The 13168-nt window shown below is 42.7% G+C and overlaps 1 protein-coding gene across 2 annotated transcripts; it reads left to right on the top strand.

Moving 5' to 3' along the window:
* Positions 1–5423: 5423 nt before the first annotated feature.
* LOC147894382 (pentatricopeptide repeat-containing protein At3g16610-like) lies at positions 5424–9337 on the top strand. Of its 2 annotated transcripts, XM_087384383.1 has the most exons (3): positions 5862–6001; positions 6096–9020; positions 9100–9337. In XM_087384383.1, exons 1-2 carry the CDS (start codon positions 5988–5990, stop codon positions 8818–8820), a joined length of 2739 nt encoding a protein of 912 aa, XP_087240509.1. In that variant the 5' UTR covers positions 5862–5987; the 3' UTR covers positions 8821–9020; positions 9100–9337. The 2 variants fall into 2 exon arrangements, with proteins under 2 accessions (XP_087240507.1, XP_087240509.1); XM_087384381.1 differs by having other exon boundaries at positions 5424–9020.
* Positions 9338–13168: the final 3831 nt, after the last annotated feature.

Here is a 13168-nt window from a genome sequence, read left to right on the forward strand (position 1 = left end):
ACTTGCAAATGAAGAATTCACGTTGCTGGACCAAGGCAAGGCATTGGCAGAACTGATGGAAGCAGAAAAAGAAGGGTTTTTGCGAAACAGATGTGCCCCAGCCCTAGCCCCCTCTCTCTTGCTAATTCCTACTCCCCCTCCTTCAACTCCCTCATCGTTAGCACCTCCTTCTTCTGTGGGCCCAAAAGTCACCTCTGTTGTAAGAGTGGATCCTAACCGGATCATTTCTCCTCCTGTGCATCCCTTCAAGAGGCCAAATTTGCGTGTAGATCCTTCCAGCGTCTCATACAAGGTTCATTGAGAAGCACTTACTGCAGATGAATTTAGGGAAAGAATGTGTAACCCCATCTCCTCTCCACTAGCTCTTATTGCCACTCTGCCAATTCCTAACACCTCTCCATCAGATCTCATTTGAAGTCAAAGAAGAATTGGCCTAGATTTTTATATTATGAGGAAATCTTCCCGGATCAGTTGATGTTATGTTACCTTCCTAATGTCTACATGTATGCAGTCACATTTCCTTGTTGTGATAGTGTGTATGATGCTTATCAGAGAAAGTCTTCTTTGCTAATAACGCACAGTATTCAATCCTTTGATATTATAATATAACCCTCAATTTTATAAATAAAATGAAAATAAATAAATAAAGTATTGAAAAAGTAGTAGTGCCAAAGCATTGACAAAGTAGTCACATTCCACACACTAGGTGCATCAAAGCAACCACTCTTTGCACTGAGATGTTCCCACAGGGTTACTACTATGACTCACCCGGTGTTAATGATTCCTCACGAGAATGTGCTCTTAGGCCTTTAGACGTTAACTTCAAGCACCACTCAAACTAGGCATGCGCGTGCTTGTGCATGTGTGCACCCATGCACACATGCATGCAAGAATCCTCAAACACAAGTCATTCAAACATAGCATTTTTGGTCACACATGCTTTGTGCATTTCCATAATCACGACCACCAAATAACAAAAACACAAGCCTTATCACAACTACATGTGGGAATTTGCATGCAGCCATGGTTCCTCTAATTTATTCCAAGGCCCAATAATTCCAACACATGTGGGCATTTGTATGCAGCTATGGTTCCTTCAATTTATTCCTTTAAAAAGCATGCTTTTAGATTTTATAATTAACCTTTTGTTTCTATTTTTAAGGAGTTCCATACATTAGTCGTAATAGAAAGAGCACAATCAAAGATAATGTTCCCACCAATCAAACCAACTCCCTTCCCTTCCTTTTCCCTATAGTGATGGACCCTTTTCATGATCCTCCTAGCTTATGGAGAATCAGGAAATAGGTGATTTTTATAAGGTCCCCAAGGGAAGAGTGATCTATTTCGAGCTAGCTACAATGCTGCAATCACAACCTTGTATTTCTAGCTTTTAGTTTAAAAATAAATAAATCTATTTCATATGTAATAATAGCAAGTTTAAAGTTCTAAAACAAAATAAAATACGACTTCAATGGGTACTTTGGAGTCTCATTTGTGTGGTCCTACATCTATCTTTATATGTATGTGTGTGAGTATAGGAGGTGTGTATCACTCCCTTACAATATGTGATGAATTTTGAAGGTAGGTAGCTTATTGGCATGTTGTATTTGTTGGTTATTTTAGAGTCTCATATTTGTGACCATATAGATGCCTAGGAAGGAGCCAGCCTATAGAGGTGAAATGTGGGCCATGCATGGTGCAATACATAGCCTAGTTGTGGGCCCATATGGGGGCTACTTTTATTTTATAACAATGTACTTTGTCTAGACGGTATATAAAGCAGGCACAATGCAGTCACATGTCACAAAGTAGGTAGAAAGCAGTGCTATAGCAATCTCATGAGGATTCAAAGCATCCATTGATAATAAAGCGATCATGCAGTGACAAATGCACTCCCAAAGCAGACATGCAAAGTCAATTGTAAAAGCTCGTTATACAATTCTGAATAGCAGAGTAAAACAAGGCGCGAGGCATACATACTGAGTAAAACAAGGCACGAGGCATACATACTAGTTGACGACCCCAATACCATAGATTTTACTATAGCAAGGATTTTTTTCGAGTACAGTCGACTTGCAGTGTAATTATTCTAAACACAACTTTGCAAAACAAAACGTGTGGAATGTATGTCGACATGCAAGCATACACACATCAACATCCCACACAATCCATAATGGCAAGGTAGAAATCCAAGTTCCAAAATTTGCTCCATGAGGATGGGGGACATCAAAGTGCCCACTAGCAACTCCAAGGGCAAATCCACTAGCAAGTAAAAATCAAATTTCAAAAGTATATGGGATGAGAGGAAAAAATTCATTGTTCTCATTTGCAAAGCTTTCCATGAATGGAAGAGATACTGTAATGCGATAGAGAGGAGAAATACTTGTTGTCTTTGTTTACTTTCCCATGCCATTGGAATTCATAGATACTCTAGCATTGCCTCAGTCATGCCACATTGTACCAGCCTTGGATCTAGTGATCACCACATCTTTCCATCAGCAAATCATTCCTCAGCATGAGGAAATTTATGCATCACTACAGTCCTGCCCCAATGCAATAGATATCATCAGGTTTAGCCATAGTGCAACCTAGGGAACCTCAATGTTTTAGCATGCACTTATGGCTGTAGTATACAGTCCTTACTTGATGCAAATTAGTGGTTGGATCTAGGACTTCAGATCAGTCCCTGATCAACATTCGGCACCTCATTCACCTCAGGGACATCTTATGCATTTTCAGTGATATTTCAAGCTTCCGGGCCTTTATACCTATCAACTCCACCTTGAATCTTTAAAAGATGCTACATCCTATGCTGACAGATGTTTAAATTAATTTAGCTAGTTTAGGGTTTAGTGGGGGCTAGTCGGGGGGTTTGTTGGGTAGATTAGTGTGAATGAGGGTTAGTTAGGGTGTTAGGGCCAAGGTTCGCTAGAGGTTAAGATTTGGCTAAGGTTGTCTAGGAGCTAGGGCTTGGCGAGAGGGGATGACAATGCCACCAGTGGTGGTGGTTGATAGGGGAGAGGGGGTTAGGGAGCAGAGGGGGCAAGCCAAGAGAGGGAGAATGAGATTGGGGAGCAAGGTGGGTAGTAGAGAACAAGGGGGTGGCATCACTAGTAGACAACAAGGGGGTGTCATCACTAGTTGTGGGGAGTCAAAGTGATGGGGATAGGCAAAGGGCGACATGTAAGAGGAATTGGAGAAAGGGGTGCATCGATGGGTGGTGGGAGAGTGGCACTATTGGCAATAGAGAGGGGTTAGAAATGGGGGGTTGTGGGGAATGGCGAGAAAGGGGCTGGCTAGGTGTACTAGTGGGACTATCAATTATGAGGGGACTGTATGGGTTGGGAAAGTGGGGGATGAGGGAGTTGAGAGAGAGAGAGAGGGGGGGTGGGGGGGGCTTGTGTTATGGAGGAGGAACACAAGGAAAAGCAATTTCCTTTCATAATCTCTTCCCATACATCTTTTGTTTTTTGTGAGACTTTTATAGACAAGGACATAACAAGAGAAGGACAAAGATATGAAACACAGCGAGATATGCGAAAAGCCAAGGATGTGAAGTAATTTGCATAAAGGGAGTTCTTGTTAGATATATTTATTGTGTATTTCGAAAGGTCCCATTGCATAGCAGATTAAAAATATGAATTATGTTGTGCATGTCTCCCTCAAGACTTCATCCTTCGAACTCAACTGAGACTCCTTCCCTCCATCAGCCTTTTACCACTAGAGCTTGTACACCTCTGGATCCCCTATTCCTTGGTATTCCTTTCCAACTCTCCACTCTTTTCTCCCATGCGAGGCTCTTATGATGTCATGTTACTGCAAAAGTCTCAGAAATCCTACCTTACCAAGGGAAAAGAGTGAGAATTCTTGTTGTCATTTTTGTTGTGTTTCCTACTACATTGGGGTCTCCTTCCCTCCATTATATTTACCACTACAACTTGTACACTTGGGTTTTCAGTCCCTTGGTCTTCCTTTCCAACTCTCCACTCTTTTCTCTCATGCAAGGCTCTTATTATGTCATGGTTACTCCAAAAGTCTCAAGAATCCTACCTTACTAAGGATTAAAAAGTGAGAATTCTTCTTTTGATTTCTCTCAAGTTTCTTAGAGTGCTTTCCCATACGTAATACTTCTCTCTCTCTCTCTCTCTCTCTCTCTCTCTCTCTCTCTAAAGTATAAGGATGATCGCCATTCTTGGAAGTCTCCACTTGAATCAACAAATTTCAAGGACTCCCTCTTTTCAAGGCTAACATCAGGCTTGTGGTGATGATAGCCTTGATAATAAGAGTTCCAAGTTTCTAGCAGCATCTCCACCAATGAAACCTGAGAACGAACTCGAGATTTCTCGAGGAGATGCCAAGAACTTAGAGAGGATCCTAGCCATCCTTGTTCCCACATTTGCTCGTCTTTTGTAGCCACACAATGCTCTAGGAATGTGCTCTTTCTACATAGGGCCTAAGGCTTGCCTTTACCCAAAATGAATTGATCCAATATTTGGAATTTGATTCTCACTAATCCATTTGCACTAAGGCTCGTTTCATAACTGTCCGGATGACTACATTATAAAAGCATGTCCGGGTGGCTACAACATGCTCACACACACTTGCAGGGACCACCAAAGTTAGGAGTTTGCGCCTTGGGCGACAAGCAGGGGCCGAACGAAATTGTTTTTTGCTAACACTCCCAGTGGCATAGCAAAATGCGCCACTTCCTTCCCACACCCCTTCTCCTTTTGCCCGTCCGGATGGGTATGAAACCTGCCTAAGGCAAGATTTACACATGACTGGACATTGCACCAAGAAATGGTGTTAAGGTGTTGATGTGTTTGACACACGACTGGACATTACAACAACTTCTGCTCGTATGATTGCATGAACCTAAGATGGGGTGGGCCCTCATCATTTCACTCTTTTGGATTGCCCATACCTTGGGCTGCCTATTGAGGCCAGAAGAAAAGAAAATCCAATGAATAGCCCATTCTACCAATTATTTTGTGCCAATGACGCCCCTTCACCCTCAGCTTGTTGGGATGCTTGAAAATCCTACCTAAGGGCACGTGCTTGCCACCTAGTTCGACAAAGCAGCTTTGTTACCTTGAACTTGGTTCGGAGTCCTAGGCGATCACCTTACTATGATAATGCCCATGTGCACATAAGAATTCTTTTAATAGGGCATCTTTACACTCAATGAAGGGTAGTGGTGGAGTTGATCTGGCTAGGTTTTCAACAAGTGACGTGGCACAGTGTGGAGGCAGCTCAGAAGTAGCGTGGCAAGGGTGTCAGAGGGGGTGTCAGAAGGAACCACGGATTCGAGGCGGCGCTAGAAACATTGGCATGCGTGAGTACGTTACTACCTTAATTTGAGAAAGACCTAATAAAGAGGCAAAGCAAAAAAGAATCTGGAATCTCGAATCTCGAATCCGGATTCGAGATCCATTGGAGATGATTCCAAATTCCCAAATGCATCAACTGTGCCTTCATAGTAAACACATATATATGTATGCTTCGAGTTCATAAATGGAGTAGTGCTTCTCTGATGTTAGCTATCTATCCAGTATGGGTTCGCCACTCAGACTGCCCCCCTGCACTCATTCCTCTTCTGCAGACACAGCTGCTGTTGCTTTCCCCAAGTCGTTGCCTCCGCTCAAGGAGGCTCAGGAAATTCATACCCTGAACGAGGCTCGCTTGAATGAGCTTCCAGTTTTTCAGGCGAACAATTTGATGCATGTGCTTGCGAAGCGGGGCGACCTGCTAGATGCTCGCCGTGTATTTGACAACATGCCAAGGCGCAATCTGGTTTCATGGAACATTCTAATCCACGGATCTGCCAAGCAGGAAGAGGGTGTCCGGGCTTTGGAGTTGTATGCACAGATGCACCAGGAAGGTTTCAGCCCGAATAATCGAACATTCGTTGGTGCATTGAAAGCTTGCAGTAGCCTTGCGACACTGGAAGGGGAAAAGCAAGCCGGAGGGAAATTTGTGAAAGTACGATGCCTGGCGAAAGGTAAAGCGATTTACTCCCAAGTAGTAAGGACTGGCTTTGACTTAGATGCATTTGTTGGAACCACCTTGATAGATATGTATGTGAAATGTGGCAGCACGGAGAATGCACGGCATGTCTTTGATGAATTGCCTCATAAGAATGTAATTACGTGGAGTGCCATGATCTTGGCGTATGCTGAACAAGAAGACAGTGTGCCCGCTTTGGAATTGTATGCACGGATGCATCAAGAAGGTGTCGAACCAAATAATCGGACCTTTGTTGGTGTATTGAAGGCTTGCAGTAGCCTGGCAGCGCTCGAAGAGCGCAAGCATGTTGAAGGGAAAGCTGCCAAATTTAGGTGCCTCGCAAAAGGTAAAGCCATCCACGCCCAAATCTTAAAGAGTGGATTTGAGTCAGATGCATTCGTGGAAAATACTTTGATATTTATGTATGCGAAATGTGGGAGCATGGATGATGCACAGCTTGTATTTGAGCAATTGCCTTGTTGCAACGTGGCTGTGTGGACTACAATGATCCTGGGATACGCTGAGCAAGGGGACAGTGCATTTGCTTTGGAGTTGTATGCACGGATGCAACAGCGAGGCATGCAATTAAATGGTCGAACCTTTCTTGGTGCATTGAAGGCATGCAGTAGGCTAGCAGAGTGGGATGAGGGCAAGCAAGGTGAAGGGAATTTCATGAAACTGCTGTGCCTGGCGAAGGGTAGAGCCATCCACTCCCAAGTTGTAAAGAGTGGCTGTGAATCAGATGCACTCATAGGAAGCACCTTGGTAAATGTGTATGCAAAATGTGGGTGCATGGAGGATGCACAGTGCATGTTTGACGAGTTGCCTCATCATAACATGGTTACGTGGACTACCATGATCCTTGGGTATGCGAAGCAAGAAGACAGTGCACTGGCTTTAGAATTTTACGCACGCATGCACCAGGAAGGTGTCCAGGCAGATGACAGGACCTTCGTTGGTGCATTGAAAGCTTGCAGTAGCCTGGCAGTGTTAGAAGAGGGCCAACAAGTGGAAGGGAAATCCACAAAAATTGGGTGCCTGGCCAAAGGTAGAGTTATGCATTCTCAAGTAGTGAAGAGTGGCTTTGAGTCAGATCTGTTTGTGGGAAACACCTTGGTGAATATGTATGCAAAATGTGGAAGTTTGGAGGATGCAGAATGTGTCTTCGAGGAATTACCTTATCGGAATGTGGTTTCATGGACCACAATGATATTGGGGTATGCTGAGCAAGAACAGAGTGCACTGGCTTTGGAATGGTATACACAGATGCAACAGGAAGGTGTCCAACCGAATGATCGAACCTTTGTGTGCGCATTGAAGGCTTGCAGTAGCCTGGCAGTGCTGGAAGAGGGCAAGCAATTTGGGGAGAAATTCAAGAAAATAGAGTGTCTCCTAAAAAGTAGGGCGATTCACTCCCAAATAGTAATGAGTAGTGTAGAGTTGGGGATATATGTGGGAACAGCATTGGTTAATGTGTATGCAAAATGTGGGAGCATGAAGGAAGCACAGTGTGTTTTTGACGAATTGCCTTATCAAAACGTGGTCACATGGACTACCATGATTCTGGGGTATATTGATCAAGAAGATAGTGCACAGGCTTTGGATTTGTATGCGCAGATGCAACAGGAAGGTGTCCAACTGAATGATCAAAGCTTTGTTGGGGCATTGAAGGCCTGCAGTAGCCTGGCAGTGCTGGAAGAGGGCAAGCACAATTTCGAAAAAGTAGGGTGCCTGGAAAAAGGTAGAGCCATCCACTCCCAAGTAGTAAAGAGTGGCTTTGAGGCAGATATATTCGTGGGAACGACCTTGGTGAATATGTATGCAAAGTGTGGGAGCATAGAGGATGCACTTTGTGTTTTTTATGAATTGCCTTATCGTAATGCTGTTACATGGACTACTGTAATCCTGGGGTATGCTGAGCAAGAGGAGAGTGAGGAGGCTTTTAGATTTTTTTTTGAAATGCTGGAGCAAGGTCTGTCACCCAATATCTTCACGTTTGTTGCCATCTTGAAAGCATGTAGCGACATGGGAGCTCTGGAGACTGGAAGGGGATTGCATTCTCATATTAGCAGTGTTGGTTTCGAGACTATTGCAATGGTAGCAACCAGTCTTATTCATATGTATGCTAAATGTGGGAGCATGGTTGATGCCCAGCAGCTGTTTGATGCATTACCCACAATGGGTGTAGCAGCATGGAATGCATTGATTACAGGATATGCACGCCAGGGAGAAAGTGAACTTGTACTCCTTTTGTTTAAGAGAATGAGGCAGGAATGCATAGAGCCAGACGGGGTAACATTTCTCGGTGTTCTTACTGCATGCAGCCATGTGGGTCTAGTGGACAAGGGTCATGCTTACTTCCAGGCTATGCACAACAAGTATGCCATTATCCCAACTATTGAGCACTGTACTTGCATCGTTGATCTCCTCGGCCGTGCAGGCCGACTGGATGAGGCGGCAGTGATGGTGGGAAGAATGCCTTTCCAACCTAATGTCACTATATGGTTGACAGTGCTCAGTGCTTGTCAAAATTGGAAGAATATAGAGGTTGGAAGGCATGCCTTTGAAAATATATTGAGATTAGATGAGAAACTTCCTCAAGCATATGTCTTAATGGCAAATATATATGCTGATGCTAATATGCAAATCGGTTGTAATGAGTTCGAAGTAAGGGGAAACATTGCTCCAATATCGAATAACTCAAGTCCACTTTGGTGGAGCAATCTTGGCAGAATGATGCAGACATTTGTGATGGGGGAGAGGAATGATGATGTCGTAGTAGCTAGTCCCTTGATCAACATGAATTGTATGTGAGCAAGTTCTAAGATTCATGTAGATATACAACTCTCTGCCTTACTAGCCAACCTGTAGGTTTCATCTTGGGAATGCTTCGTCCAAGTTGCAGCCTGTGGCTGTTTCGATAAATCATTTTTCTACCCTTATTAGCATCTGGCCTTATTGGCTACCCTTTTCCTTAGAGCTCTTTGTTTGGGAGAAGTAAAATGTATTCACAAGTGGTAGTAGCTTTGATGATAAGAATGGAGTACTTTTATATTAGCCTTTATGTAAGAGCTGGCCTTCAACTTGACCGAGTCAGCCTTTCAACTTGGAAGATCAAATTGATTTACAAGGGGGAGGATCACAATCAACTGACAGGCTACATGACCATTATAGTAGGCTCTAATATGCCCAAATTTTATAGTATGATAGTGGAGCAAAAATTAAGCACTTGGGTACAAAAGGAACAAAAGAGAGCCATTGGGCAAGCTGAATTTAGGACCAACGATTGCACCATTGACCACCTTGTTACCCTTCGAGTTATGATGGAAGAGAGCTGTCTAAAAGGTCAAACCCTTTATTGTTTCATTATAGACTTCTAGACGTCTTTTAACCATGTACCACAAAAGAGCCTTTGGGAATGGGTGAGACATTTAGGAGTGCCTAATGCCTTAATAATGGTTGTATGTAGACTTCAAGGAAGGTGACATGCCAATTAAATTGTAAATCCAGAATGTTAAAGAAGTTTTGTATCAAGGGGCCAACCAAGGTTGTCCACTCTCACTTGCTTTGTTTGGACTATGCATTGATAGGTAAGAGGAGCTAGTCCAAGAGAGAATAGGCAAGGAGGGCCTTGCATGCTTCGATATTTTGTTGCTATTTTGTGTAGACGATGTGGAAATATTCAAGACTAATGGGCATTTTTCATACCTTTTGCATGAAAAGTGGGCTAGCTATTAATATTTAGCAAAACTACACTAATGGTAGTAAAGACAATGCAACACAACACTCTCCCATGTGCCATGTACAATGGATAGCCCATTGAGATGGCGCACTCATTTAACTACCTTGTAATTGATGTACCAATCAACCATAGATGGAGCCAATGCATACAACGGAGGATCTCCATGGCTGGTTCAAATGGTGGAATATAGAAAAACAATTGGATCTACCCCTTGAACAGATGGACGAGCAGGTTTTCCACCATGCATTGTAGGATGCACTCCATAGCAAATGGTAGTCAATTTAAAAGAAAACCAAATTTGAGTATTACTATGATTTCATAAATTCGGAATTTTGATCGTTGTATAGATAGAAGGCAACAAACACACAATTATACATAAGTACATTGACACATTCCTACAAACGGAGAGCTCTTATGTCTCTATGAACCAACTCACATATACTAGAGATTCGGAGGGGAGCATGGGGTAAGCTACGAAAAGGAAAAAGAATATGCCAATCTTGTGATTTAGGTTTGGTGGAGATAGAGGAACAAGTAGTTATGATTTGGCCTTGATATGCACATATCAAGGATGATTTTAGCATCCTCCTTGAGGGAGACGCACAATTGTCAAATGTATTACACAAGGCTCCACCTTTGGCTATAGAGACATACATGGCTTGGATTTTCAAATATAGAGCCTATTTTGAGACTGTTGGAATATGAAGCCAAAGTGAGTCAAAAATGTGTGTTCTAGGTGGTGTTTTATAGTCTAGTGAGTCCTAGACGTGCCACGTGTCATATTGGAATAGTTGTTTTGGGGGTGGAGGCAGAGGGGGATTTGGAGGAGAGGATAGGCCACTCCATCTTGCCCATGTCTTCTAGTACCCCCCGGCTGAAGTACAAACTCCAAGCTTATAAGCATATGTAGCATGTCACATTTAAAGAAGAAGATATGATCTATTTGCATCTTCCCAAACAAATATTGAAGGATAATCCTCATGTTAGATCCACTCCATAGCCTCAAAGTTTAAAGGGAGGTATTGATGTGGAATAATATGGATCTATTATTGGGTCCATGATTTCATTCAATTTTCAAGTGTAGTAAGGCAACATTGCCATTCTTCATTTAGCTTCACTCCTTAGGTTTCTATGGCCTGGAGCCAAGATTGTACAACCAAGGTGGATGCTTTGTAAGGTTTATGTCATAGGGTCTTGGACTCAATCAATAAATAGGTCTAAGAATGGCTACATCAAAAGTGGAGTCATAAGACCAACCATAATAAACTGATCCAAGTTAGAAGAACTTAGTTGTTTCTAACTGAAAGATCTTCCAAGAGCCACCTTGCAATGGAGGCATTGCCACATGGCTATTATCACTATTATGGTAAGTGCTCCACAACTTTCTAAGATGGGAACCAAAATTTCTCCGTCAATTAGGCTCAAATGACTAATATTGAAGACTTTCCCCTTTTTGGACTTAGCACCTTGGTTCTAGGATGTTCCATAGTCCCACCTCAGTTCAAGGCTACCTATTGCAAAATCCAACCAACACTAGCTCCCTTCTCATAAAATGATGTTCACATATGACTCTTCATCTTTACTATAGGGATGTCTAGATGCTCACCTAATCTTAATTTCTAGATTTCAAGGTTTTGGTGAGATAGATGGTGACACCTTGGAGAACGTAAATTAAGGAGTTTGATATCCTACTACAATGGATTATTTCTTTTGGTATATGTACTCTTCTTTATTTAGCTAGTATGCTAGACTTCTAGCTTGTATTGGCGGTTCCTTCCTTCCATTCCCTTTCTTGAGTAATAGAACTACATTTTTGTTCTATTCTTGTGTTTCCTCAATTGGTTTGTATTCTTGATAGTATCTCTGGGTAAGTACTAGATTCAAGCTGCTACATCATTTACAAATAGTTTCCAAAATGTTTACACAAAAATGCCAGCACACCCATTTCATCATAAGTGGGTTGGAAGCATTCTCCTCCCTTAGTAATTTGGCATCCCAAATCCTTGGGAGTGTCAATGTAAGCAAGCATCTCCCCCTCTTAACAATATAGTCATGTTGCCTAATATCACCAAGCACCTCAAAACCAAACATATTATACCAAGAATAACAATGAAAGATTTATTATGTGGGATCATAAAATGATACATGGTGACTCCAAAATGAATATGCATTCATGGCTTTTGTTTGCCAGCCTCTTCTTTTGTGTGTTCTCATTTCTCTAACCTTGGTAGTCCTCCCACTATCTTGTAACCCCCATCTATATATCCTAGCAACGCCCTTAAGTATTAGATCTTAGCTTGCTCTCTTGCATCTCTTTTTCCCCTAATATCCCAATTTCCCCTTCTCTCTAATTCTACTTCCTCAGCCTATTGTTTCTCTTCTATCACTTTTTCCTACAACCCACACTTTTCGAACTAGTACTTCTCGGTCTCTCTCTCTCACTCTCTCATTCTCTTAAACTTCACAACTATTATTTTTGCTTTTGTACAAATAGCTTCCAAGATGTATACTTTCAAAAAAAACATGCCCGTATCATCATAGGTGGTTGATTATCATGAAGCATTATTCTCCCCTAGTAATTTGGCATTCCAAGTCCCTAGAGGGTCAATGTAAGTGACCCTTCCTCTATGCAATATGGTAATGTTGCCCAATATCAACAAGAATACACAATATTTTCATTACATGTACTTCTACACTTGATATGAAATTGCAAGGAAACCTATTTTAAATGTGCATGAACTTTCCAAAATTCATGTTCCCCCCCCCCCTCTCCACTTGTCTCATTTTTTGTTTTCTTACCCCCTTATCATCCTCATATGTGTGTGTTTCATTTGCCATCCATATGTCTCCCTTTCCTCCTTGCACCAAGCCACGATGGTAACAACCAATAAGAGCACTTTAGTAAGTCTTTTGCCAAGTCTTCTAGTTTGTATTGCCCCCCCCTTCTCTCTCTCTCTCTCTCTCTCTCTCTCTCTCTCTCTCCCCCCAGTTGCCCTCTGTTCGTGGCATACTACTGGTCATGATGGTGGCAGGCAAGTGCGCCAAGCCCACATGGCCTCATGTTGGTCACGACAAGGGCGCCAACACTTTGCGCCGCCTTTGGCTGCTTACGGGCCACCCGCTAAGGTCTCTAGGACCTCCTTATTGCTGCGCTAGTAGCCCACCCATGGACTATTGTTTTTGTCATCCCATAGTGTGGGGCTGCTCCACACCTGCCATCAAGTCATGGGACTATTGCCAGGCCCCTCCTAGCCACTTTGCCAACTAAGTCGAGGTGTTGCTCATAGCTCTCGCCTAGCTACATATAGATCATGGGGGCCATACTCCTAGCCCTGCTCTACACCAGCTCCAATCCACTATTTTGGTGGCACTAGACCTATAAGAAGCACCAAGAAGACCAAGAAATTTAAGATTTGGATC

The sequence above is a fragment of the Dipteris shenzhenensis genome, chromosome 14 (assembly GCF_047967505.1).
Source record: "Dipteris shenzhenensis isolate YYH24624 ecotype China chromosome 14, Dip_SZ_1.0, whole genome shotgun sequence".
Classification (NCBI taxonomy): Eukaryota; Viridiplantae; Streptophyta; class Polypodiopsida; order Gleicheniales; family Dipteridaceae; genus Dipteris; species Dipteris shenzhenensis.

What these genes read in the sequence shown, in the direction of transcription:
- LOC147894382 (XM_087384381.1), top strand. Translation starts at nt 5,554, where the DNA reads ATGGGTTCGCCACTCAGACTGCCCCCCTGCACTCATTCCTCTTCTGCA.